Source organism: Myxocyprinus asiaticus, chromosome 17, assembly GCF_019703515.2.
Source record: "Myxocyprinus asiaticus isolate MX2 ecotype Aquarium Trade chromosome 17, UBuf_Myxa_2, whole genome shotgun sequence".
Lineage (NCBI taxonomy): Eukaryota > Metazoa > Chordata > Actinopteri > Cypriniformes > Catostomidae > Myxocyprinus > Myxocyprinus asiaticus.
Genome location: NC_059360.1, coordinates 39,851,628 through 39,876,749, shown reverse-complemented (window position 1 = coordinate 39,876,749; position 25,122 = coordinate 39,851,628). Strand labels below are relative to the sequence as shown.

At 39.7% G+C, this 25,122-nt stretch overlaps 1 protein-coding gene across 26 annotated transcripts in view; it reads right to left on the bottom strand.

The window, feature by feature from the left end:
• LOC127455422 (titin-like) overlaps nucleotides 1–25,122 on the bottom strand; it is a 56,079-nt gene that overhangs the window by 9,259 nt on the left and 21,698 nt on the right. For 9 of the 26 annotated variants that reach the window (XR_007899673.1, XM_051723303.1, XM_051723300.1 and 6 more), the window contains 44 exons: nucleotides 25,067–25,114; nucleotides 24,245–24,292; nucleotides 24,112–24,159; nucleotides 17,022–17,060; nucleotides 16,887–16,934; nucleotides 16,664–16,711; nucleotides 16,545–16,586; nucleotides 16,410–16,457; nucleotides 15,342–15,389; nucleotides 15,147–15,212; nucleotides 14,946–14,990; nucleotides 14,817–14,858; nucleotides 14,642–14,683; nucleotides 14,488–14,535; nucleotides 14,357–14,404; nucleotides 14,212–14,256; nucleotides 14,024–14,071; nucleotides 13,887–13,934; nucleotides 13,706–13,750; nucleotides 13,455–13,499; nucleotides 13,329–13,370; nucleotides 13,179–13,226; nucleotides 12,785–12,832; nucleotides 12,623–12,670; nucleotides 12,337–12,381; nucleotides 12,205–12,249; nucleotides 12,046–12,090; nucleotides 7,124–7,171; nucleotides 6,819–6,866; nucleotides 6,675–6,722; nucleotides 6,485–6,532; nucleotides 6,352–6,396; nucleotides 6,109–6,153; nucleotides 5,937–5,984; nucleotides 5,805–5,852; nucleotides 5,432–5,479; nucleotides 5,288–5,335; nucleotides 5,142–5,198; nucleotides 1,137–1,184; nucleotides 971–1,018; nucleotides 760–804; nucleotides 632–688; nucleotides 408–452; nucleotides 266–313 (listed from right to left, as the gene is read on the bottom strand). Coding sequence is in view for 25 of the 26 variants with exons in the window: in XM_051723303.1 (XP_051579263.1) it covers nucleotides 266–313; nucleotides 408–452; nucleotides 632–688; nucleotides 760–804; nucleotides 971–1,018; nucleotides 1,137–1,184; nucleotides 5,142–5,198; nucleotides 5,288–5,335; nucleotides 5,432–5,479; nucleotides 5,805–5,852; nucleotides 5,937–5,984; nucleotides 6,109–6,153; nucleotides 6,352–6,396; nucleotides 6,485–6,532; nucleotides 6,675–6,722; nucleotides 6,819–6,866; nucleotides 7,124–7,171; nucleotides 12,046–12,090; nucleotides 12,205–12,249; nucleotides 12,337–12,381; nucleotides 12,623–12,670; nucleotides 12,785–12,832; nucleotides 13,179–13,226; nucleotides 13,329–13,370; nucleotides 13,455–13,499; nucleotides 13,706–13,750; nucleotides 13,887–13,934; nucleotides 14,024–14,071; nucleotides 14,212–14,256; nucleotides 14,357–14,404; nucleotides 14,488–14,535; nucleotides 14,642–14,683; nucleotides 14,817–14,858; nucleotides 14,946–14,990; nucleotides 15,147–15,212; nucleotides 15,342–15,389; nucleotides 16,410–16,457; nucleotides 16,545–16,586; nucleotides 16,664–16,711; nucleotides 16,887–16,934; nucleotides 17,022–17,060; nucleotides 24,112–24,159; nucleotides 24,245–24,292; nucleotides 25,067–25,114 (2,082 nt within the window). In the remaining variant the exon portion in view is untranslated. The remainder of the gene's footprint in view (nucleotides 1–265; nucleotides 314–407; nucleotides 453–631; nucleotides 689–759; nucleotides 805–970; nucleotides 1,019–1,136; nucleotides 1,185–5,141; nucleotides 5,199–5,287; nucleotides 5,336–5,431; nucleotides 5,480–5,804; nucleotides 5,853–5,936; nucleotides 5,985–6,108; nucleotides 6,154–6,351; nucleotides 6,397–6,484; nucleotides 6,533–6,674; nucleotides 6,723–6,818; nucleotides 6,867–7,123; nucleotides 7,172–12,045; nucleotides 12,091–12,204; nucleotides 12,250–12,336; nucleotides 12,382–12,622; nucleotides 12,671–12,784; nucleotides 12,833–13,178; nucleotides 13,227–13,328; nucleotides 13,371–13,454; nucleotides 13,500–13,705; nucleotides 13,751–13,886; nucleotides 13,935–14,023; nucleotides 14,072–14,211; nucleotides 14,257–14,356; nucleotides 14,405–14,487; nucleotides 14,536–14,641; nucleotides 14,684–14,816; nucleotides 14,859–14,945; nucleotides 14,991–15,146; nucleotides 15,213–15,341; nucleotides 15,390–16,409; nucleotides 16,458–16,544; nucleotides 16,587–16,663; nucleotides 16,712–16,886; nucleotides 16,935–17,021; nucleotides 17,061–24,111; nucleotides 24,160–24,244; nucleotides 24,293–25,066; nucleotides 25,115–25,122) is intronic. The other 17 variants (XM_051723304.1, XM_051723312.1, XM_051723311.1 and 14 more) reach the window with 17 other exon arrangements.

Sequence of the window (25,122 nt, the reverse complement as noted above, 5' to 3'; positions counted from 1 at the left end):
CTTTTCTTTTTTTTTCACATAATCTTCAATTTTGCTTAGGGATAGTGTTAATTTGATTGTTAACACAATAAATCAAAGCTTTTTGGTTTAGCTTTCTCTTTGATAAGGATATTTCAGTTTCAATCATGGCAAACAATGCATCTTAAATACATACATTCTAACAACCTAGTTAGTCTCTGAAACAATGAATCAAATACAGCATTTACTCTCATTTTTGATGACAAGACTGACTGTTTTTAGGTAAAAGGCCAGAGGGAAAACTCACCTCTTTTTGGTGTTGTTTCAGGTGCCTTTTCTTTGGCAACTTCGGGCTCTATAAAACAGTATGTTTCATGTGATGAATAATCATCATACAATGTGAAACAAACAGTATACAGTATGCACAGTGATTTTATTGACATCTACACCTTTTTTTACAGGAGCTGGTTTAGCTTTCTCCTTGGCTTCAGCCTCTGAAATCGCAAAGATGTGCAAATATTTACAGAGTGAAAAAGAGTTTAGTTGGCATTATCTTTTAATTTGCTTGGTTAAAGTGTTGACATGTAACTTGTGAAAAGCAAACAGTCTAAAATAACTGTAACTTTTACCTTTTCAAAAGGATAAAGACAGAGCATATATTGTATATGAATACCTTTCTTTGTAGGTTTTAGTGTTGGCTCAGGTGCTTTATCTTTAGCAACTTCAGGCTCTATAAAACGGTATTTTATTATTCATAAATAATCATCATATAGTGTAAAACAACAGTATTTATATCCATACCTTTTTTTACAAGAGCTGGTTTAGCTTTCTCCTTGACTTCAGCCTCTGAAAAGGCAATAATATAAAAAAATGTAGAGATTGTAAAAAATAAAATAAATTATTACAAAAAAAAAAATCTTTACCATTGTTTTTGATCTGCGGAAATAGGATATACATAATCTCAAACACAGCATGAAAGCACACTTGAAGTTAAAACTACAGTAACTCCTACCTTTCTTTACAGGGGCTAGTTTAATTTCCTCCTTGAGGACTTCAGCCTCTAAAACAATAATAATAATATACAAATATTTAGAAAAAAATATAAGACTTCCTTTGGTATAATCTTATATTTTACTTAAGGATAACGTTAATTTGATAGTTAACGTAGCAAATTCAACCTTTCTTCAAAGAGGCTGGTTTAGCTTTATCTTTGACAACTTCAGCATCTAAAAACGTGAAAATATAAAACCATTTATCATTATCTTAAAACTGACCCAGAAAAATTGTTTTGGCATTATTCTCACAAATAAACTGATGTACCTTTCTTTGGTGCTGGCTTTGGCTTTTCTTTGGTTATCTCAGGTTCAGCAAAACACGATGGTTTAACATTATTGACTATATTTTAACCTTGTGCGACCACACGACCTCATGCAAGGACTCGCTATTTTGGATTCGCTATACGCAACGCATAATTTAAATTCCTTTAAACCCATTGCATACTGTTCAGGACACTCTAAGGAGTCATTTAAGTGTTAAACTTCTGATTTGACCAAACACCATGGCGTCGATTTCCGTGAACTGCGTCTATGAAACAGTGCCAACAAAAGTGCCTCTGGTAAGAAACCTCTTCAAATTTTTTCTCTGAAACCTGTTTGGTTGTAAAGAGTAGCATCTCTAGTTTCATTTGATATGCTGCTTTAAATCTTTCGTTCATGTTCATGAAGTATTCGGATCAGAGTATGTGAGCGGTGTGGAGTGGGAGCGGAGCAGCATGATTTTGCCTGGAGCGAGGAGCGGGTTTTTAAAAAATCGGAGCGTCATTGTTTTCTCTCGCTCCAAGAGCGCTCCACTAATGCTCCATCATGGGCAAAACACCTGTTAATGGACGTTAATGCAATAATTCACCACAAGTTAAGCAGTGTTAAACACTATTGGCATGAAGGAAAGATGGAATTTCTGATATAACCAGAAATACTAATTTAAAATCTAGCGGCACTTGGTAATGTTCGACCTCCAGTGCGAAGGTCTACATGCTTGTGTCTTGTCTCTTTATTCTTACGTCAACTGGCATATAGTGAAAATTAAAGATGAGATGGCAAAGGAGAACACGAGTGGGGAGGTGATTGCCACGATCAAAAGTTTGTTGTGAAATCCTAAAAGACGTGTCCAAAAAACACGATGATAATCCGTTCACATGTGTGGAGAAAATCTAAAGGTCAGTAATACATATATCCCCTATTAAATATTTTGAATAATCATATCAACATTCTAATCTAATGCATCTCAATCTTAACTGTAGACTATTATGTCCCGCATTAAATAGAATTGAACTTTTAACGACGTAAAACCCCAACTGAACAAATCAACGTTTATATTGCGTAGTTTGACTTGCGAATGCGAATAGAGGAAGATTTAAAATCATAAAAAAATTCAAACGCTAGAATTTCTAAAAGTGAACTCTGCATTAGACATATAGTTTTGACCGTCTTATCTAGTTTTGATTAAAAAAAAGTGTAGAACATTCTGAGAATGTATTTTTTTTCGTTCACATAATTATAGGGGAAGGTTAATTAAAAGAAGTGCAATAATAGAAAATAATAGGCAATAATACATTTATTTTTTTATTTTTTATTTATTAATTTGATTTAATTTAATGTTTTGTTTTTGTTCTGGTAATTTATATTAAAAAAAATTTGTTTGGTAATTTATACTTTTAATTTAATGTTTTTTTTGTTTTGTTTTTTTTTGCATCTAGCAATTTATTTAATTGATCAAACCCAGAGAATGCTGCCAATATGTTTCAAAAGTAAGCTATAAAAATTCTTTAATTTAGTGTTGGGCTAATGTTAGTGTTCTAATAAAGCACATTGTAGCTTTTCTTCTAGTATTGTGCATTTATTTTTCATTTAATACACCTTCTGCATGGAAGGTTGTGATATTAAAAAGTATACTGAAATAACTTTACAGTGCAGAGGTTGTTTGGCGCTAATTTAGCCATGGAGCAAACACAGAGCGGGGTTTCTCTAATCCAGGAGCGCTGAGCAAGCGAGGAGTGGGAAATGGACAACCCGGAGTGGAGCTGTTGCGAAGTTATTAAAGAATGCTTTGAACGCGGAGGGGAAATTGTTGCCGCTCCACTCCACTCACATACTCTGATTCGGATGAGTGCTGTGGAGCAGTTTTCTGACAAATGTTCCAAAAACATGTTCGTTATATTGAATAACTTTTCACAGTAACAAATCTGTGGGTCATTTTGCTTCATTTTAATATACATTTTGTTATATTTTATTTTGTTATCACTGTACAATATGGTTCTATTCATTAACATTAGTAAATGCATTCCTATATAGACAGGGTTGGGAGGGATACTTTTGAAATGTATTCCACTACAGATTACAGAATACATGCTGTAAAATGTAATTTGTAATGTATTCTGTTAGATTACTCAAGATCAGTAACGTATTCTAAACACTTTGGATTACTTCTTCAGCTCTGGTAGATTTTTTCACTTGTTTTGACTATAAAAACTCTGTCGGTACAGTAAGACAAAATACACATGTTAAAAATACATTCTCTGAAAAACCTAAATATCTTATGCAGTGTTGTTTCTAAAACAAGATAAATCTAACCGATCTTGTTTTAAGGATTTTTAGATATTTTTACAGGAAAACAATACAAAAATTATTATCAAGAATACGATTTTTGCCCTAATATCAAAGGTCTTCCTAGAAAAAATGAAATGATGATCCAACGTGAATTTTCTTGATAAAAAAATATGACTGAGCCTGGTAACATGTGCATGAAAAATGACTAGAAATAGTATTTTAGCTTAGAATAAAGCTGACAATTTACACAAGGTTTATTTCTATTTCTTCTGCTCCAAACTTACTTCAAACTTACTTCTCTGTCTGCTCGTATGAATGTAACACATCATAAGAAAGTGTTTCACCGCTGTTTAAATGCACTTTGGATCACATTATTTATATGTATAAATGTTTTGCATCTGAAAGGACTAAATATTAAATGAAACAAATGACAATAAAATGCAAAGTAATCTCTTCAGTAATCAAAATACTTTTTGAATGTAACTGTATTCTAATTACCAATGATTTAAATTGTATCTGTAGTGGAATACAGTTACTTATAATTTATATTTTAAATACATAATCCCATTACATGTATTCCATTACTCCCCAACCCTGTATATATATATACTGTGCATTTTCACATTGGGAATAAATGTATTCATGCAAAAGCTGAAAAATTTTGCTTTCAGTGGCTTTACATGGAGTTAGGATAAAAATAAGTTGCATTTCGAACTGTTCTGAGACCAGTACAGACAGCACACTGGAGGTTAAGTCATTCACTAAATAGAGAGCAAGGGAGCATCTTATAGCTTTCTTTGCAGCCAAGTGCCTTCACTCCTAAAATCTGGCCAAAAGTTCAGTTTCAGGCTGCAGATGATGTTTGGACCACTCAACATGTTTGGTAGACATGGGACAATGATAATCAGTACATAAATTCTGAATTTTATAATGCAACATTTTATTTTAACATGGTTGGCAGTGATTGGATGATACTGGCCAATACTTCTAATCAGAATTGTGTATTCATCTTTCTAGAAAATCAGCTTTAATATCTATAACATCTAAAAAACATGAATAATCAACACTCCTGGACACATAATAAACTATTTGATGAAAAAAATCTATAGCTTGGTATTACATTAAATTTCACAACTTAGTCCCGCTGTCCAAATGTGTGGACATCAATTTTTAGTAAAACTACACATTTTTGCTCTAGACATTTTTTTTTTATTATTATTATTTTTTTGCTTGTTCATTAGGTGCTACTAGTTACAAATTAAAAAGGGAAATGAAAAATGCACACAGCAGTCACATGGGGGTCTCAGGAGGTTAAACATTGGCCATTTTTGGGAGATGTGTTGATAAATCAGCAATGCTATGTCACATAATAAGAATTTTTTTTTAAATGTAAAGGTTCCTGAATATGCATCTTTCTCTTTAGGGACTGTTTTTGCCGTTTCCTTTGGAACCTCAACTAAAAATGAGTGACGACTGTAAATTCATAGAATGAAAACATACATATGGGATTAAGTCAAGTATTGAAAATTGCAAATGTTAAAAGATAAAACATACTGTATACATACTGTGTATCAATACCTTTCTTTGCAGGTTTTGGTGTTGGTTCAGGTGCCTTTTCTTTAGGAACTTCAGGCCCTATAATACAGTATTGTTGCGAGTGATAAATAATCATCATACAATAGAAAGAAACAGTATATGCAAGATAATTTAATGGAATCTATTACCTTTCTTTACAGGAACTGGTTTAACTTTCTCCTTGATGAGTTCAGCCTCTACAACAATGATAATATAAAAATGTATAGAGATTAGAAAGCTTACATTTAGCTTAAGAATAATGTAAATTTGATTATTTTCACAGTAAATCAAACCTTTCTTCTTAGAGGCAGGTTTTGCTTTCTCTTTGGTAATGTCAGGCTCTATAAAACAAAGGGACATTTCAGTTTGTATCATGCCAAACAATGAAGCTCTACACATACGTTCTTAACTACTTCAGTCTCTGAAATATTGACCACTAGAATCAAGTATTTTCTCTCAATTTTGAAAGATTGACCAATTCTGGTGAAAATTTTAAAACATCCTAAAAGCCATATAGGGGAAATAAAAACAAGTTATTGGTGTTGGTTCAGGTGCCTTTTCTTTAGCAACTTCAGACTCTATAAAACAGTTTAGTTTTGTGTGATTAATAATCCTCTTACAGTGAAATCAACAATATATGCAAGATGATTTCAAATATATCCATACCTTTCCTTACAGGAATTTGTTTAACTTTCTCCTTGATGACTTCAGCCTCTGAAATGTTGCAAAAGCATGTACTGTATACAATACCGATAGTGTTATCTTTTACACATTAAGATAAATAAAAGTTACTCCTACCTTTCTTCCCAGGGGCCGGTTTCATTTTCTCTGTGATGACTTCAGCCTCTAAATTTTGATAACATAAAAATATTTAGAAAAAGCAAATGGTTAGCATTATTTTGCAATGTGCCAGGCAAAAAAGTTTCGGTAGTATACAAAACTCAAAATAAATAATTTCAAGTAGGCCTACCTTTCTTTGGTGCTGGCTTGGCCTTTTCTTTGGTTATCTCAGATTCTGCGAAACATAGAACTATAAATTTAGAATAGCATGTAATTGAGACGACACTTTATTTGTCTCTCATGTTATCATACTTTATAAACCTTTCTGGCAATTGAAACAACAGTCATAAATATTTAAAACAATTGCCAACAGTTGCTAAGCACTGACAAATCAACAGGTTATTGTCACATAAAAAGTCAACTAGATATGCACCTCCTTCTACCGGGATTGGTTTTGCCTTTTCCTTTGGTACCTCGACTAGGTATCCAAAAAGAAATGTTTAGAGAAAGTAAAACAATTTTCTTAAGTATAATGTTAATTTGATTGTTAACAGAGTAAATCAAACCTTTCTTCTTAAATGCTGGTTTAGCTTTCTCTTTGATGACTTCAGGCTCTACAAAACAGAAAAAGGATATTTCAGCTTCAGTCTTGTCAAACAACTTCAGCCATTGCAACACTGAATAGAAAGAAGTCTTTACATTTTTGCTATGATTTGACTGCAAAATGTCCTTAAAGACTGTAAGAAGAAAACTCACCTCTTTCTGGTGTTGGTTTAGGTGCCTTTTCTTTAGCAACTTTAAGCTCTATAAAAGAGTATTGTTTCATGTGATGAATAATCATCATACAGTGGAAAAAAAAAACAACAACAGTACACACAATGATTTAACTGACATATATACCTTTCTTTACAGGAGCTGGTTTAGCTTTCTCTTTGATTACATCAGCCTCTGAAATGGAAGTGATTTAAAATATTTGACATTGTAAAAAACCTATAGAATAAACTTTACATTTTTTCTTGGGTTAACTTGTGACAGTAATTTGTTTATCTTTCACTGATTCTTGAGATAAGGGACAAAACATGTCCTATGTACAAAAGTCCTCTTTATGTTAACAAATCAAGAAATCATAATAATAAAAAGACTGAAAAATTTAATTGATCTTTAACCATGTAAAAGCACACATAAAGCTGAAAATTAGAACTCACTTTTCTTCTCAGGGGCTGGTTTAGCTTTTTCCTTAAACACTTCAGCCTCTAAAATTAAGACAATTTAAAAGATATTTAGAAAAATCTATTTTTAATAATAATCACTAGGGGTGTGCAGCGAAGCCATTATTTGTATTTGTATCTGTATATGTTAATATGACAAAATTATCGTATCTGTCTCTGTATTCGGATAAAACAAGGTGTGGGAGGGGAAGTGCGTCAAAACTAAATGAAATGGCCATTTTTAAATGTTACTCTTACATTTATAGTTTCTATGAATTAAATATGCCTTGTATATGCTTTTTCATAATAATTTATTATTATTATTCAAATATTATTTAAAAAAATATATTATTTTATTCATTTTTTTCTTACCAGATGAAGCTGAATTTGTAGGCTACAATATGGAATATGTTGTGGTTTCTCCTGGTATTTCAGATATTAATATCTGCATGAAATGTCCTGGTTACTTTCGTAACCTCCGTTCCCTGATGGAGGGAATGAGACGTTGTGTCGATGTAGTGACACTAGGGGTCACTCTTTGAAAAAAGGCCAATGGGAATTGGCGAGTGGAATTTGCATGCCACTCCCCCGGACATACGGGTATAAAAGGAGCTGGTATGCAACCACTCATTCAGGTTTTGTGCTGAGGAGCCGAGACCAGGTCCCGGCCATTTCAGCGGGTAGTTCAGTGTTGTGGCAAGAGGGACACAACGTCTCGTTCCCTAAATCAGGGAACGGAGGTTACGAAAGTAACCAGGACGTTCCCTATCTGTCACTCACTCGACGCTGTGTTGATGTAGTGACACTAGGGGTCCCTATAAAAACTGAACTGTGTTACGTGGACTGGCGATGCGAGACAGGCAGACCGCTGTGTGCCTTGTAGCCAGCGCACCAGGCCATCACGTAACCTCCCCCAACGCTCTTATGGACGTCGAACGGTCCTTCGGGAACAAGTCGACTGCCCAAAAAATAGGGACAGGCTAGCCCAGCCATGGCCTCTTTTCCTCTCTTTTCTCCACAAAAAGAGTGGAATTTGTTAACCGACTGGGGGCCCATAAATGTCTACGTTGGGGGGGTGTCACTCCCAAGGGGAAGACACAGCGGAGACCACACCCCATCCAGGGAAGGGGGTTATTTTGAGTGGAATTACGTCACATGGTCTTACCGAGTCTTGTCGGAAGTATGTCATGTGAAGAAGTCCCATGGTAGGTCCTACCCGAGAGGGGAGGAACGCTACAAACATGGTGACCGGGGGCAGTGGAACCTCTGCCCAAGGAAGATGCAGTTTACCAACAGGGAAACAATTTAGTGGCAAATATCCATCACATGGGGTCACCTATGGGGAACCAGCATATGTGGAGCACCTACCCCAGTACAGGGCTTAGTTAGCACATGTACTGTGCCGGCAGTGAGTTTCTCCGCAAACTCGTCTGTCACAGGGCTAAGGAGGAAAGTCATCAAGGGATCACCACTTTGTGAACACTACTGGGAGTCAACAGCGCACGTCTTCACCTCAAGGGAGGGAACCAGCTGTCCCGGAACTTACCTGTTCGTACCTGACAAAACACGGGACGAAACCGGCTCAACCTGGAGATTGTAGAACCTCGCAAAGGTGGTGGGTGTTGCCCAGCCCGCTGCTCTGCAGATATCTGCTAGAGAGGCGCCATTGGTCAGGGCCCAGGAGGCCGCCACACCCCTGGTAGAATGGGCTCGTAGCCCCACGGGGGTGGCATGTGCTGAGCGTGATATGCCATCACGATGGCGTCAATGACCCAATGGGCGATCCTCTGTTTGGAGACAGTGCTTCCTTTCCGCTGTCCGCCAAAGCAGACAAAGAGCTGCTCGGAGTTTCTAAAGCTCTGACTACGATCCAAATAGATGCGTAAAGCACGCACTGGACACAGCAACGCCAAGGCTGGGTCTGCCTCCTCCTGGGGCAGCGCTTGCAGGTTCACCACCTGATCCCTAAATGGGGTCATGGGAACCTTGTGCACATAGCCCGGTCGGGGTCTCAGGATCACGTGACAGTAGCCTGGGCAAACTCCAGGCACGTTTCGCTGACAGAGAACGCCTGCAGCTCCCCTAAAAAGTTTCAGTGGGACCGCTGTCTTCCGTCTGAACGCCTTCAGATAGTTCAGCACCGACTGTGCGTGCTCGTTCGTGAGGCATGCCATCCTCAAGACTGAGTCCAACTCCAAGCCGAGAAAAGAGATGCTCTGAACCGGGGAGAGCTTGCTCTTTTCCCAGTTGACCCAAAGCCCCAGCCGGCTGAGGAGTGTGAGCACCAGGTCCCTGTGTGCACACAACACATCCCGAGAGTGAGCTAGAATTAGCCAGTCGTCGAGATAGTTGAGGATGCGAATGCCCACTTCCCTTAGTGGGGCAAGGGCTGCCTCTGCGACCTTCGTGAAGACGCGAGGGGGACAAGGACAGGCTGAAGGGGAGGACCTTGTACTGGTATGCCCGGCCCTCAAAAGCAAACCGCAGGAAGGGTCTGTGTTGAGGTAAAACCGAGACGTGGAAGTATGCGTCCTTCAGGTCTACCGCCGCGAACCAATCTTGATGCCGGATGCTCGCTAGAATGCATTTTTGCATAAGCATCTTGAACGGGAGTCTGTGCAAAGCCCGGTTCGCAGGTACCTTTCTTCAGTACGATGAAGTAGGGGCTGTAAAAACCCTTCTTCATCTCGACCGGAGGGACAGGCTCTATCGCACCCTTCCGCAGAAGGGTAGCGATTTCCCGCGTGCAAGGTCACGGTGTTCTCGCCCTTCACCAAGGTGAAGCGGACGCCACTGAACCTGGGCGGACGCCTGGTGAACTGAATCGCATAGCTGAGTCGGACGGTCCGGATCATTCATCGCGATGTTTTGGAAAAAGCGAGCCACGCATCCAAGCTCCGGGCGAGGGGGACCAAGTGGACAATCTTGTCAGATGTACCGGTGGGTGGGGCCTCGTGGCAGGGCGGAGCCTGAGGTGCCATGTCGAGGGGGCTTGAGCCCCGTGGCCGTACTGAGTCGAGGGACATCGAAGCACTTACCTGGCTCCTGATACCCACCATAGGATCAGTCGGGGTTGGGGGGAGGAAGTATATCATCCCCGCAGCCCATTGGAACCATCCTGGTATGGGCATGCTTGTGCCACAGCTGGGCGCGCTGGGGCGGAGGGCCGCTGCTGGAGCACCAAACCTGCCGAAATGGAATGGTGGATGGTGATCGTGATGACGGCCGTGCGCACCGGATATGTGACCCAGGGAACTAGAAAACCGCTCTTTTGTTGAACTTTTGGGTCCCGCAGCCTCTTGGGCATGCAGCGAATTAAATGAAAATGAAACAAAAGATTCTCCTCCCGGCCCTCCACGGGGGGATGGAGTGGTCTGTTCACCAGCTCCAGAGCAGCGGGTCTCCTCGTCCCTGGGTCGCCCGTCTCAGGGGCACTTCGAAGCCTTTCTCGGGTTCTTGGCGGCCGGCCGTGAGATGGGTGGCGTTTGCTTCCTGCAGTGGGCTCCACGCCGGGGCCGGGCCGTGGGGGTGGGCTGCAGCGGAGCCGGTGCTGTTGCTGCAGGAGGACGCCCTTAGCAACGAGCAGACGGGGTGCAGGGTTTGAGCCGTGCCGGGGCAGGATATGTTGATTGGCCTCCGTCTGCTGCTTCACTGCCAAGAACTGCTGGGCAAAGTCCTCGATGGTGTCGCCGAACAGGCCAACCTGGGAGATGGGGGCGTCAAGGAACCATGCCTTGTCAGCCTCTCTCATCTCGACCAGGTTAAGCCAAAGGTGGCGTTTCTGGACCACCAAGGTGGACATGTTGACAATTCCCATTGGCCTTTTTTCAAAGATCAGAGGTGTTTGGGGCTCCCAAGAGTGACCCCTAGTGTCACTACATCGACACAACGTCAATTGAGTGACAGATAGGGAACAGAATATTCATTTGACTGTGCATGTATAACAACATTATTCTGGAGGCAGGAGGTGTCAAGCAAAATGTGAAATGTCAAGCACACATTTTGCAGTGAATAATAAATACAAATTCAAACATAAAAGAAATGAAAATAAAATAAATATAGTCTACAAACAGGTGAAAGTCCCATAAATCTATCAGGAATTTTTATGATAAGACACCTTTATTTAGTTAAATAATAATAATAATAATGTTACATTTATATATATCGCCTTACCAGAGGTAGCACAGTTTAAAGAAGAAGAAGAAAAGACGGGAGCATGTTTCAGTTTCTTCGTTTTACATAAGGAGGAATATTCCTAATAGATGAATACTCAATGGAGCATTTTAACTTTTATGAAGCATTTTTACTTTTTTTTTTTTTCGGAATAAAGTCTTACCAGATAATTTCCTTAATCACTGCTGTGGACATACTGTAAATGTGTTCAACTTTAAAAGACGGATAGATGGGCTCCGTCATGAAATCATCACTTCAGGTCAGGAATTTAACATCACGCTCAGGTTTAGGCTATAAATGAATATGGTGAATTGTGTGATTCATTAACAGACATTTCAAGAAGTGGAAACTGTATATGATGTTGTATCTTAATGTTACACTTTACAAGCGCCAGACATGCACAATTAACAGAGACAGGAAACGGTGTCAAGACAGCGCCCATCGGATCTGAAATCACAATGTGCGCATTTTCATTCATAAGGTATACACTTTAGAAATATTGGCTGCACAGATTCATAAATTCTTTGTGTTTTGTATATGCTTATTTAAAATGTCGCTTTATCTTTGTGCTTTTTGGATAATCAGTCATACGAATATTTTTAATATTATTCGGATGAATACGTTATTCGTTTTGAAGTCATTATTCGTGTCTTTCCGAATAAGGTATTCAGCTTCGGGCACATCCCTAATAATCACACATGTTGTTGCAGAAAATTGTGATTTATTCTAAACAAAGTAACTCAAACCTTTCTTCTTTGGGGGTGGTTTAGCTTTCTCTTTGATGACTTCAACTTAAAAAATGATAAACACATATAAAATATATAATAAATATTATATTTTTATACAAAAGAAAATTATTAACATCTTTGGCATTTTTCTCACAAATAAATTGAAACAGGACTTACCTTTCTTAAGTGATGGCTTTGGCTTTTCTTTTGTTATCTTAGGTTCTGCAAAGCATTGGGGTTTATCTTAAGGTTAACAGTTAAAAAGCAGATGTGAGCTGACAGTCGTCTCATAAAATAATTCACATTTACCTTCCTTTTCAGGGACTGGTTTTGCCTTTTCCTTTTGAACCTCAACTGAAAAGGGGTTACAAGGTAAATAAGGGTTTTGGACTATGAAAGTGTGTATTATAAATTGCAAATGTTCAAAGACAGATAATATGGTATATTAATAACTTTCTTTGTGGGTTCTGGTGTTAGTTCAGGTGCATTTTCTTTGACAACTTCAGGCTCTATAAAACAGTATTGTGTCATGTGATGAATAACCATCATACAGCGTAAAGCAAAAGTGCACACTGGATTTAAGTGGCATCCATACCTTTCTTTACAGGAGCTGCTTTAACTTTCTCCTTGATGACTTCAGCCTCTACAATGATTTTAATATAAAAATGTTTAGATAAAAAAAATCGAAATCATAATCATAATCGTTATTTTTGCTTGGGGATAATGTTTATTTGATTTTTAACACAGTAAATTAAACCTTTTTTCTTAGGGGCTGGTTTAGCTTTCCCTTTGATGACCTCAGGCTCTACAAAACCAAATAAGAATATTTCAGTTTCAATCATGGCAAACAATGCATCTTAAATACGTAAACTCTAAACAACCTTAGTTTCTGCAATATTTCATGAAATACAGCATTTAATCTCATTTCTGATGACAAGACTGGCTGACTTTAGGTAAATTGTTTACATAAAAAAAAAAATTCAGGCTCTATAAAACAGCATTGTTTCATGTGATGAATCATCAAACAGTGTATGAGTTCTGCCTCTAAAATGGCAATGATAATACTTCAAAGTTGCAAACGGGTGAAGGGGATTTTCTTGGGTAAGTAACACAGAAAGCGCACATTGAGATAAATTAATAGTAACTCAAACCTTTTTTCTCAGGGGCTGGTTTAACTTTCTCCTTGATGACTTCAGCCTCTAAATTTATAATAATGTGAAAAATATTTTGAAAAAGTACATTTTTGATATAACATAATACATTTTACATGGGTAAAATAATAACTTAATTCAACAGTAAACCTTTCTTAGGGGCTGGTTTAGCTTTCTCTTTGGCTTCAATCTCTAAAAGGGTGATAATATAAAATATTTTGAGAAAACATCAGCATTATCAACATTATAGTAATAAGTCATTATTATCACAAATACCTTTCTTTGGTGCTGGCTTTGGTTTCTCTTTGGTAATCTCAGGTTCTGCAAAACATGGGGGGTTGACTTTAGAATAGAAAATGTTAAAATTGACTCTTAACTTGTTGCATGTCAGCCTTCTTCATAATCCATCTGTAATATTAGCTAAAGCACAGCAATAATTGACTTTGTTTAAAATAATTGCTAACATTTGCAGACACATTGATACATCTGTGTAACATTATAAATAAAAATGATTTTTGGATAAGTACCTTCCTTTACAGGGACTGGTTTTGCTTTTTCCTTTGGAAGCTCAACTGAAAAAAGGGTTAAAAGGTAAATAAGGATTTGTTTTGGGGAAAATGTGTAGTACATCTGAAACAATGAAAGTCTTATCTCTAATGTATGATTAAATTGATAGATTTTTGGTAAAATAATTAAAATCCCCCTCACCTTTTTGCAGTGTTGGTTCAGGTGTCTTTTCTTTAGCAACTTCAGGCTCTATAAAACAGTATTGTTTCATGTGATTAATAGTCATCATACAGTGGAAAGAAACAGTGTATGCAAGATAATTTCAATTATATCCATACCTTTCTTTACAGAAGCTGGTTTAACTTTCTCCTTGATGACTTCAGCCTCTGAAATGCCAATGGCATGAAAATGTTTCTAATTGTTATAGGTTTTTAGCATTTTCCTTTAATTTGCTTGGCTAAATGTTAACTCGTTCTTTGACACAGGATGATCACAAACATCAAGCTAAAATAATGGTAAGTCAAACCTTTCTTCTCGGGGGCTTTGGCTTTTTCCTTAACAACTTCAGCCTCTGCAATAATGATAATGTAAATGTGTTCAGAGAAATGTTGGCATTTCTTTAATTTTGTTTAGGAAAAGTGTTGATTTGATTCTTAACTTAATATCCATACCTTTCTTTACAAGAGCGGGTTTAGCTTTCTCCTTAATGACTTCAACCTCTGAAATGGCAAAGATTTTCTTTAACATTACTTTAAAATTTGTTTGTAGAAAATGCAAACTTGATTTTTAAATAAAATCAAACCTTTCTGCTCAGAGGCTGGTTTAGCTTTCTCTTTAAAGACTTCAGCCTCTACAATTGTGAAGATTAAATTATATTTAGAGGAAGATTAGCATATTGCAATTGTTTAATATGTCTACTGTCATACAGCTTTATTCTCAGAAATAAATTAAAGTACCTCTCTTTGGTGGCTTGGATTTTTCTATGGTTATCTCATGCTCTGTAAAACATTGGGGTTCATCAAACAAATAAGCTTTGAATATGAATATGGAAATATGGTATTTTAGTCTAGTCTGTAATTCAATTTTGCACATAAAAAAACAAAAAGCAAAAAAACAAAACAATGTAATCACCTTTCTTTGAAGGTGCTGGTTTCTCTTTGGTAACTTCTGGCTCTGCAAAACATGCCAAATAATACAGCTCAATAAATAGACTTGCATTTATAACAGCTTAAGTCTCTGAAACATTGATAAAATGTGTACCTTTCTTTGGAGAAGGTTTTGCCTTTTCTACTGCAACAGCAGGTTCTGCAAAATATTGGGATATAATATAAATAACATGTTTGCCTAAATATCCAATGCTGATTCAGTTATTATTTTCCAAGATAGATCTTTCCTTTTTCCCTTAGCAGTTTTACTGCTGTACATCACTACAGAACTAAATGAATGAATTTTGAATGAAACCTTGAATGAATTTGTTCATGCCTTTCTTAACAGCAACAGGCTGATCTTTCTCCTTAACTTCTGCCTCTGAAACACAGAGTAGAAAGTCAAGTCAAGTGAGTATTATTTGACTATAAATATGCTTATTAAAATTCTCTACAGGAAAGGACAAAAATGCACATAAGATCAAAAACACGGATCTTAATTTTAATGCACCTTTTTTGGAAGGTACATGTTTTTCCTTCTCTTTTGTAATTTCAGATTCTGTGAATGAATGGAAATCAATATAAGTAGTGTTATAAATTAGTTCATGTTCAGTTAAAACAAATACTGGCAGCAGATGGATCAACTTCTTAGGCTGCTTCAACCTGAAATTGCCATATAGCTTGTGGCTGGCAAGAATAAAATAAAAAACACCCAGTATGTAATATTAATACCTTTATTTACAGGAGTAGGTTTGTTCTTGCACAGCTTCTGCTTCTAAATAAATAAGTTAAAATCTTCAGCATTAAAGAGCACTACTTTGTGCAGGTGCCACTGAAGTAAATTCTTAACTTTACTTAATTTCAGGCTGTAAAAAATGATGAGAGTCAAAAATATTTATGCAGAGTATCTAATCTATGTCTGAGTAATATATTCAGAAATTTGTTCAGTTTTCTTGAAAAAATCTGCATCTTAATTGATAAGGGCTTAATTAATAATATTTCAGAAAATCAATGTTAGGTAACTGTTACAGTGGCGCTGCCGGCCGCCAAGAGCCGGAGGAACCACTGTCATCCACCGAAGAAGGGGAGGAGCGGTTCCATCCGCCAGGGGCCGGAGGACTCGCTGACATCCGCCGGGGGAGGAGCGAGCTGCCGTCCGCTAGAGGGCGGAGGAGCAGTTGAGGACCGGGCGACAGCGTGTCCGGGAGTCGGCGAGCAAGTTCTTCAAGATGGATCAGCCGGAAGGGCAGCGTCTCCCCTCCAGTGGTGGGGGGGAGTAAGTCAGTCCAGTGGCGACCTGGCCTCAATCGGACGGGTGAGGAGTGTGACAAGGAGGAGGGCATGGCCGGGCCGTCACTGAATCAGCGGGAGAGTGAGATAAAGGGGTGCCAGAGGCGCCAATTCGAGAGACAGATGCACGCAGCCGCGCTGCATGTGTGTCTGTGTTCGTTTATGTTTTATGTTGTTTTAAGTTCATTTTTATCATTAAACTTTACGTTGACTGTTCAGCCGGTTCACGCCTCCTCCTTTCCCATCCTTATACTGTTACAATAGTAAATACAGTGCATACTGTATGTACCTTTTTTAGCTGGTGCTGGTTTTGCTTTCTCTTCTACAGCTTCAGCATCTGTGCAAGATTTAATATTTTTTCTGTATGCGATAATTGTTTTAAAATATGCATGTTGCACAATTGAACATAACAGAATCATCTTACCTTTCTTTGAGGGTTCTGACTTCGCCTTTTCCTTTGAAACCTCTGTACATAATTGTGAGCAGTTAATGTCAACAATTTTTCCCACACAAATTCACACTTCCAACAAAATTAAACGGTACCTTTCTTAGCTGGGGCTGGTTTTACTTTCTTCTTAGAATCTCCAGTATCTGAAATGATAACATCTTAGATGAAAAATGCCTTATACAGTACAAATATGTCCTATGTTCAGGCTATTCTGTCCTTGAATAATGGCATATGGTACAATGTATTCTTCAATATTTTATATACATTAAATAAACAGAAACAAGGACAAAATATTCAATTTTCAAAATAAGATTTTACCTTTCTTTGAAGGTCGTGGTTTGACTTTCTCTTTAGCAACTTCAGGCTCTAAAATTCAATTATAAACATTGAGAAAGAGTTGCCCAAAGCATTGAACAGTAAATTAAAATAAGAAAATTACAATATACTTAATACCTTTTTTCACAGGAGCTGTTTTTGGTCTCTCTTCCAGCTCTGAACAAGATAGATAGAAGTGAATATATATGTGTGTGTGTATGTATATATATATATATATATATATATATATATATATATATACACACACACATATACTGTATACATATCCATATATATACTGTTTTACATTATTTAGACTAAAAACCAAGGAAGCATATTTAAAAAAAAAGCCAAATCACCACTAAGCCATTAAATGCCAAATCACCACGCTACCAACCCAGTGTGAATTCATAAAAAAAAATACAAAAAATCAGTGGTCCAACTGTCATCATTTTCTAAAGTTTATAACTCACAGGGATGCAAACTCATGAGAGGCAAAAAAGGTGAGACAATCACTGATCCACGAAAATGTTTTCTGGGGTCATTTTTTTAAAGAATAAGCTAAAAGCACCAACATAAGCTATTTTAATGATTCAAGTATAGCAAATTATCAGCACAATTGTGCAGAATTAGCTGCAAAAATAAAGGGTACTTTGTTGTGGCTTGCTTCTGTTTCACAAATTTGTTCAGTTTAATTAATTGACTAGTTTAGTGATCACTTCTAGAGATGCCACTAGATGATGACAAACAGTGTCTTATGTGCTTCAAGTTAGTCATTGAATCATTCTGAGATGTTCACTTCCGAAATCTGCCAAGAGACTTTAAAGTATTTAAGCATTATAAGAACAAATTAGATCTATAGTTTTCCTTAAGTTTGTGAACTGCAGAGCATGACTTTTCACCTAAAAAGACAACAATAGTCTAATAATATTTATGAGTATCAATTATGTCCTTACCTTCTCCTTTATTAAAATGTGCATGTCAAATCTACTGACTTCAGTAGAATGTTTAAGCATTATAAGAACAAAGCAGATGTGCTGTATCATTTCCCTACAGTATTTAAACTGCTGAGCATGACTTTTATCAGAAAAGACAACAATAATAGCCTAATAATAATAATTTTGAGTTACAATAATGTCCTCATTGTAAAGCGCATTTCACATGAGTTGAGTCGAGACATCAACGCTCCGCTCAACACCAGCGTCAAGCGCCGCATTGCCCTCCACATGACAAGAGTTGCAGAAAGCATCACGGAGGGGCGAATTTACACTCCGGTCAAGCCAGCCGCGGCTCAGAGTTTCACTGTCAAGCCAGCCGCGATTAAAATCTGGATGTGCGCCTATTGCGATAATTACGGTAATTTGCGGGAGGACCAGAAAGATGTGCTTTCTGACTCCTGTTCACAGGATAGGATAGCAAATCTTATTATAATAACAAAATAAGCGCTTACTGGGTGTTTGTGAGGTGTTGATGTTCATTAATATATTTTATTTAGTCTATGTGAAAGGTGTATGGTTTTGAAGACTTTTGAATAGGGCAGGTATATGCTTTATAACCACAGTTTACTGCATTAGCATTAGATAATTTTATAAATTAAACATTTCTACTAAGTATATCTCATTGTAAATATCATTAATATGTACCTTGTAATAAACTTTGAATTGTAGATTCCTGTAGAAAAATCAAATCATCTATATATAGAAGACAGACAGATAGATAGATAGATAGATAGATAGATAGATAGATAAGATAAGATACATATAGAGATATATAAGATGAACACTTCTTGCAAAGGACCACCCACACTATCAAAAACATTAATAAAAAGCCAATTTACTTTATCACTTTGGAATAAGATGGATGTAGTCAACAAAAATGTAAAAGAGGTCAGAGACCTATATAAAGTTGATTTTAAAAAAGTAGAAAAAAATTAAGGCCCATTTCTTGCAAGGGACCTCCCACACTGTCTGAAACCTTAATATGAAGCATATTTACAAGCATATAAGTCATTTTGGGGGTAAAAGGTGTCCAAAGTCACCAAAATGCACAGATATTATGATTTTTCTCAAATTCTGAAACCTATAGAAAAGTACATTTAAATAAGTAGAAAAAATGAAGACCCATTTCTTGCAAGGAAGCTCCCGCAAATTACCGTAATTATCGCAATAGGCACACACCCAGATTTTACGAGTTTGCCACACAAGAAAGCAGGAGGTGTGCACAATAAACAGTGAAAACATGTATTTGGTAGAGAAATATCTTGGCAGTTGCGTTGATTGCAGAAAATAAACACAGCACTCGTTTATGTTTAGGACTTTTTTTTTTTTTTTGTAAATTTAATTACTGTAGTTCAATAACTGGGATCTCTGGATACTTGGAAACAATACGGTAGTAATTAATTAAAATAAATTATGAGACATTCAATATCTCTTCATAAATCTGGACAGTTTTTAAATATTTATTGTAGCTTTGTACTTTAAAAAACACAATTTGTGTGAGGCAAAAATGTGTGTGAAAAACACTGGTGTGAAGTTGGAGATGAGGTTGCACTGATGCGTCACTTCATAGATTTCAAGGTATTCGGCAGCGCTGACGTGAGTCATGTGAAAGCCCCTCAACGTGTATAAACATCAGTCACTTTTACGCATTAATAACTCTTCCGCCCTTTTCTCTCCATGATGAACAAGGTAGACAAGGTACATGCCGATGCTTAAGTAAACGAACAACATGCCCCTCTCATTCAGTCTGTCAGTACATGTACCAGGTCATTAAGTTTGTTTATGAATGACACGTTTCATGAGTGCTGCTTCTCACTGTGCACGGGCTGCTGTAGCCAAGCATGCAATTGGCTGTAGCTATAACCCCCGAGTATAACCTACATTGTCAACAAAAGAGTGGTTTCCTCATTTCCTGGGTCACACACCCTGTGCTCACGGCCGTCGTTATCACGACCGCCGGACACCGCCCGTTTACGGCAGGCATGGCGCCCCAGAGGCGGGCTCCCCGCCCCGGTGCGCCCAGCTGTGGCACAAACAACCTCACACCAGGGCGGTTTTGATGGACTACGGGGACGACTTCCCTCCTCCCTGACCGGTCCTATGGTGGGTATCCAGAGCCAGGTAAGTGCTTCGACGTCCCCAGACTCAGCACAGTCATGGGTTCGGGGCTCAAGCCCCCTCAACGTGGTGCCTCAGGCTCCGCCCCGCTGCATAGCCCCACTCCCCGTTACGTCCCCTTGATCCCCCTCACCTGGAGTTTGGAGGCGTGGCTTGCGCTCTCCAACCCATCGCGATGGCTGACCCGGACCGTCCGATTCGCCTATGTGATTCAGTTCGCCAGGCATCCGCCCAGGTTCAGTGGCGTCCGCTTCACCTTGGTGTAGGGCGAGAACGCCGCTGCCCTGCGTGCGGAGATCGTTACCCTCCTGCGGAAGGACGCGATAGAGCCTGTCCCTCCAGCCGAGATGAAGAAGGGGTTCTACAGCCCCTACTTCATCGTACCAAAGAAAGGCAGTGGGTTGCGGCCAATCTTGGACCTACTGAACCGGGCCTTGCACAGACTCCCGTTCAAGATGCTGATGCAGAAATGCATTTTAGCAAGCATTCGGCATCAAGACTGGTTCACACCGGTAGACCTGAAGGACACGCACTTCCACGTCTCAGTTTTACCTCAACACAGGCCCTTCCTGCGGTTTGCTTTGAGGGCCGGGCGTACCAGTACAAGGTCCTCCCCTTCGGTCTGTCCCTGTCGCCTCACGTCTTCACGAAAGTCGCAGAGGCAGCCCTTGCCCCACTAAGGGAAGTGGGCATCCGCATCCTCAACTATCTCAGCGACTGGCTAATCCTAGCTCACTCTCAGGATCTGTTATGTGCGCACAGGGACCTGGTGCTCAGGCACCTCAGCCGGCTGGGGCTTCGGGTCAACTGGGAAAAGAGCAAGCTCTCCCAGGTTCAGAGCATCTCTTTTCTCGGGTTGGAGTTAGACTCAGTCTCGATGATGGCGCGCCTCACGAGCGAGCGTGCGCAGTCGGTGCTGAACTGCCTGAAATCATTCAGGCGGAGAACGGTGGTCCCACTGAAGCAATTTCAGAGGCTCCTGGGGCATATGGCGTCCTCGGTGGTGGTCACACCGCTCGGGTTGATGCATATGAGACCGCTTCAGCACTTGCTTCAGACTCGAGTCCTGAGATGGGCATGGCGCCACAGGGCACATCGCATGGGCATCACGCCGATCTGTCGCTGTTTGTTCAGCCCTTGGACAGACCTGGCATTTTTACTGGCAGGGGTTCCCTAGAACAGGTCTCCAGGCACGTCGTGGTTACGACAGACGCCTCCAAGCGTGGCTGGTATGCCATGTGCAACGGGCACGCAATCACCGGCTCCTGGACAGGTCCATGACTGCGTTGGCATATAAACTGCCTCGAGTTGCTGGCAGTATTGCTCGCCCTGCGGAGGCTTCGGCCGTTGATCCAGGACAAGCACGTGTTGGTCCGGATGGACAACACGGCGATGGTAGCGTACATCAACCGCCAAGGTGGCGTGCGCTCTCGTCGCATGTCGCAACTCGCCCTCCGTCTCCTCCTCTGGAGTCAGCAGCAGCTCAAGTCGTTGCGAGTCACTCACATCCCTGGCAACCTCAACAGCGTGGCGGATGTGCTGTCGCGGCAGGTCACGCTCAGGGGAGAGTGGAGACTCCAACCCCAGGTGGTCCAACTGATTTGGAGTCGATTTGGTCAAGCGCAGGTAGACCTGTTCGCTTCCCGGGAATCCTCCCACTGCCCGCTCTGGTATGCCCTGACTGAGGCTCCCCTCGGCACGGATGCGCTGGCACACAGCTGGCCCCGGGGGCTACGCAAGTATGCGTTCCCCCCAGTGAGCCTACTTGCACAGACACTGTGCAAGGTCAGGGAGGACGAGGAGCAGGTCGTCCTAGTAGCACCTTACTGGCCCACCCAGACTTGGTTCTCAGACCTCACAATCCTCGCTACAGCAACCACCCCCCCCCCACCCGGCGAATTCCCCTGAGGAAGGACCTTCTTTCTCAGGGACGGGGCACCATCTGGCACCCGCAACCAGACCTCTGGAATCTCCACGTCTCGCCCTTGGACAGGACGCTGAAGGCCTAAGTGGCATACCGCCTGTGGTGGTAGACACGATCACTCAGGCTAGGGCTCCCTCTGCAAGGCGCCTGTATGCCTTGAGATGGTGTCTGTTCACTAAGTGGTGTTCTTCCTGACACGAGGACCCCCAGAGATGTGCAGTCGGTTCAGTGCTTTCCTTCCTGCAGGAGAGGCTTGAGGGGCGGCTGTCCCCCTCCACCTTGAAGGTGTATGTGGCCACTATAGCAGCGCACCACGATGCAGTTGACCGTAAGTCTCTTGGGAAGCACGACTTGATCATCAGGTTCCTTAGAGGCACGAGAAGGCTGAACCCTCCCAGACCGTGCCTCATTCCCTTATGGGATCTCTCCGTGGTCCTACGGGGAGCCCCGTTTGAGCCCCTGGAGTCAGTTGACTTAAAGGCACTCTCTTTGAAGACTGCCCTCCTGACTGCGCTCACCTCCATCAAGAGGGTAGGGGACCTGCAGGTGTTCTCTGTCAGCGACACGTGCCTGGAGTTCGGTCCGGGATACTCTTCCCCTTGGGAATGACACCCCCTCGACGCAGACATTTATGGCCCCCAGTCGTTTAACAATTTCCACTCTTTTTGGGGAGAAAAAAAGAGGAGAAGAGGCCATGGCTGGGCTAGCCTATCCCCATTTTTTGGGCAGTCGACTTGTCCCCATGGTGCAGGGGACCGTACGACACTCGAAAGAGCATTGGGGGAGGTTACATGACGGCCAGGTGTGCTGTCTATGAGGCACACAGTGGTCTGCCCGTCTCGCACCGCCAGTTCACGTAACACAGTTCAACTTATTGTGGCGTTTTGTATAGGGACCCCTAGTGTCACTACATCGACACAATGTCGAGTGAATGACAGATAGGGAACGTCATGGTTACTTTCGTAACCTCCGAATAAGATGGAGGGAACGAGCCGTTGTGTCCCTCCTGCCCCTGGTACTGAACTACCTGCTGAAATAGCCGGGACCATGTCTCGGCTCCTCAGCACAAAACCTGAATGAGTGGTTGCGAGCCAGCTCCTTTTATACCCATATGTCCGGGGGAGTGGCATGCAAATTTCACTCGCCAATTCCCATTGGCCTTTTCTCAAAGATCAGAGGTGTTTGGTGTTCCCAAGAGTGACCCCTAGTGTCACTACATCGACACAATGTCTCGTTCCCTCCATCAGGGAACGGAGGTTACGAAAGTAACCAAGACGTTATTATGGTGACTATGTATAAATACCTCTTGTTCATATTGGCACTGAATGAATAATAGAAAAATAAAACAACAACTGTGATGTGGTTTCGTTCTCTTCTAAAATGTTAGATTTTTTTTTATCTCTAATATCATCTTTATTAACTAAAAATGGATGGAAAGACACGTCTTATTGGCGAAATTAAATAACATTTACATTGAGTGTCTTTTTCATCATATTAATTTTCATTTTAAAGCAACAGAATTTAAATTATATCCACTTTATCAGCAACAGTGCATGAACGTGAATCTTGCGATATCTGCCTTTGATCTCGTAGGTGTCTGATCCACTACGAGATGTGAGAATTGTCTGACTTGACAGCACGTATTTCACTCCTCCTCTGACTGCAGCCATCTACTCTCATCTACTTTCAAGACGAGGTGTTTGACATCTCAAACGAGCCTGTTGTTTCACAATGCGCAGCTGCCGGCAATGACAAAACAGTACAAATTTTGTATTTGACTCCTATTCCGAGTCCCAATCGTTACCATGTTTGTGTACATGTAATGAAAACCTTGCTAGCAACACAGTTAAACTGTTTTATTATACTAAAATATTTTCCAGGACAAATAATTATTTTCCAGGACATTTAGTTTTTTTTTTTTTTTTTAAACCATGACTTTTCCAAAACTGGAAAACTGCATTGCAAAATTCCAGGTTTTCAAGGACATGTGGGAACCCTGTGGTGTTGCCTTATCTTTAACACCTTCAGTTACTTAGAAAATGCAGAAAATAAAAATAAGTATTTTTCTTTGAATGTTTCTCTTTGAAAAAACAGGCTCTTTAATTGATTAAGTGGGTATTAGCAATTAATGTGTAAAAAGAAAATAATCTTAAATTATTTACATAAATTTTAGGTCAAAAGGTGATACCTTTTTTTACAGGTGCTGATTTAGCTTTCTCCTTGGGGGCTTCATTCTCTAAAAGACATGGTATGATAACATTTTAATTCAGTGGACAACTGATTAAAATTAATCAGTTACCAGACTACCTAAAATTGAGCACCTTTCTTTCCTGGTGATAGTTTTGTTTTCTCTTTAATTTTCTCAGCATCTGTAAGAAAAAAGGAAAACATAACTAAAATAACTGAAACGAAAAGATAAACAACTTCTGAGAATAAAAAAGTGAAGTACAGGAGGGACTTCACAATAATAGATTCAAATATAGTCACAACCTTTGCTTTATATGAATCCATATAAAGCAATATGTGGATATGAATCCATATTTGTCACATAAATATACAGTATAGCTATAGTTCAACACAGGAAGACATGACATATTTAGTATATGATACTATATGTCTGAGCAGGAGCACTGGAACGATTCGAGAAGTGGCTAAACATATTAAAGCATGGGAGATTTAACAGATTTTTTTCAATGCATCTAAGGGCAAAAAGATAGAAGATGTGCTATATGTGTCCTCTCTTCACAGGGGACAGGTTTAGCTTTCTCTTCAGCTGCGAAAAGTTACAAAGTAATCAAACATTTATCAGTAGATTGTGTTCACTTCATATTTAAACATTTGTTGGAAAAATAATAATACCCCATTGAAAAACAACAGAACATGAATATCATTTTATGTCTGGTATTGCTTTATCTTCAACCTGTTCTGTATCTTAATGAAATACATTTAAAATCAATTAAATGCTCAAATCACAAAAGCCTTATCTTTTTTTGATGGCTTTGGAGCCACTGGCTCTACAGTATGAAGAAAGAAAGAGGTATGTTATTTTCTGACTCTGAATAATAAAAAATTATTACAATACATACATATATACACATGTTCTTAAAACTCTAGCTGAAATATTAAGAAGACAAGCTTTTTACCTTTCTTTGATGGTGCTGGTTTGGCCTTCTCTTTGGAAACCTCAGGCTCTGTAATT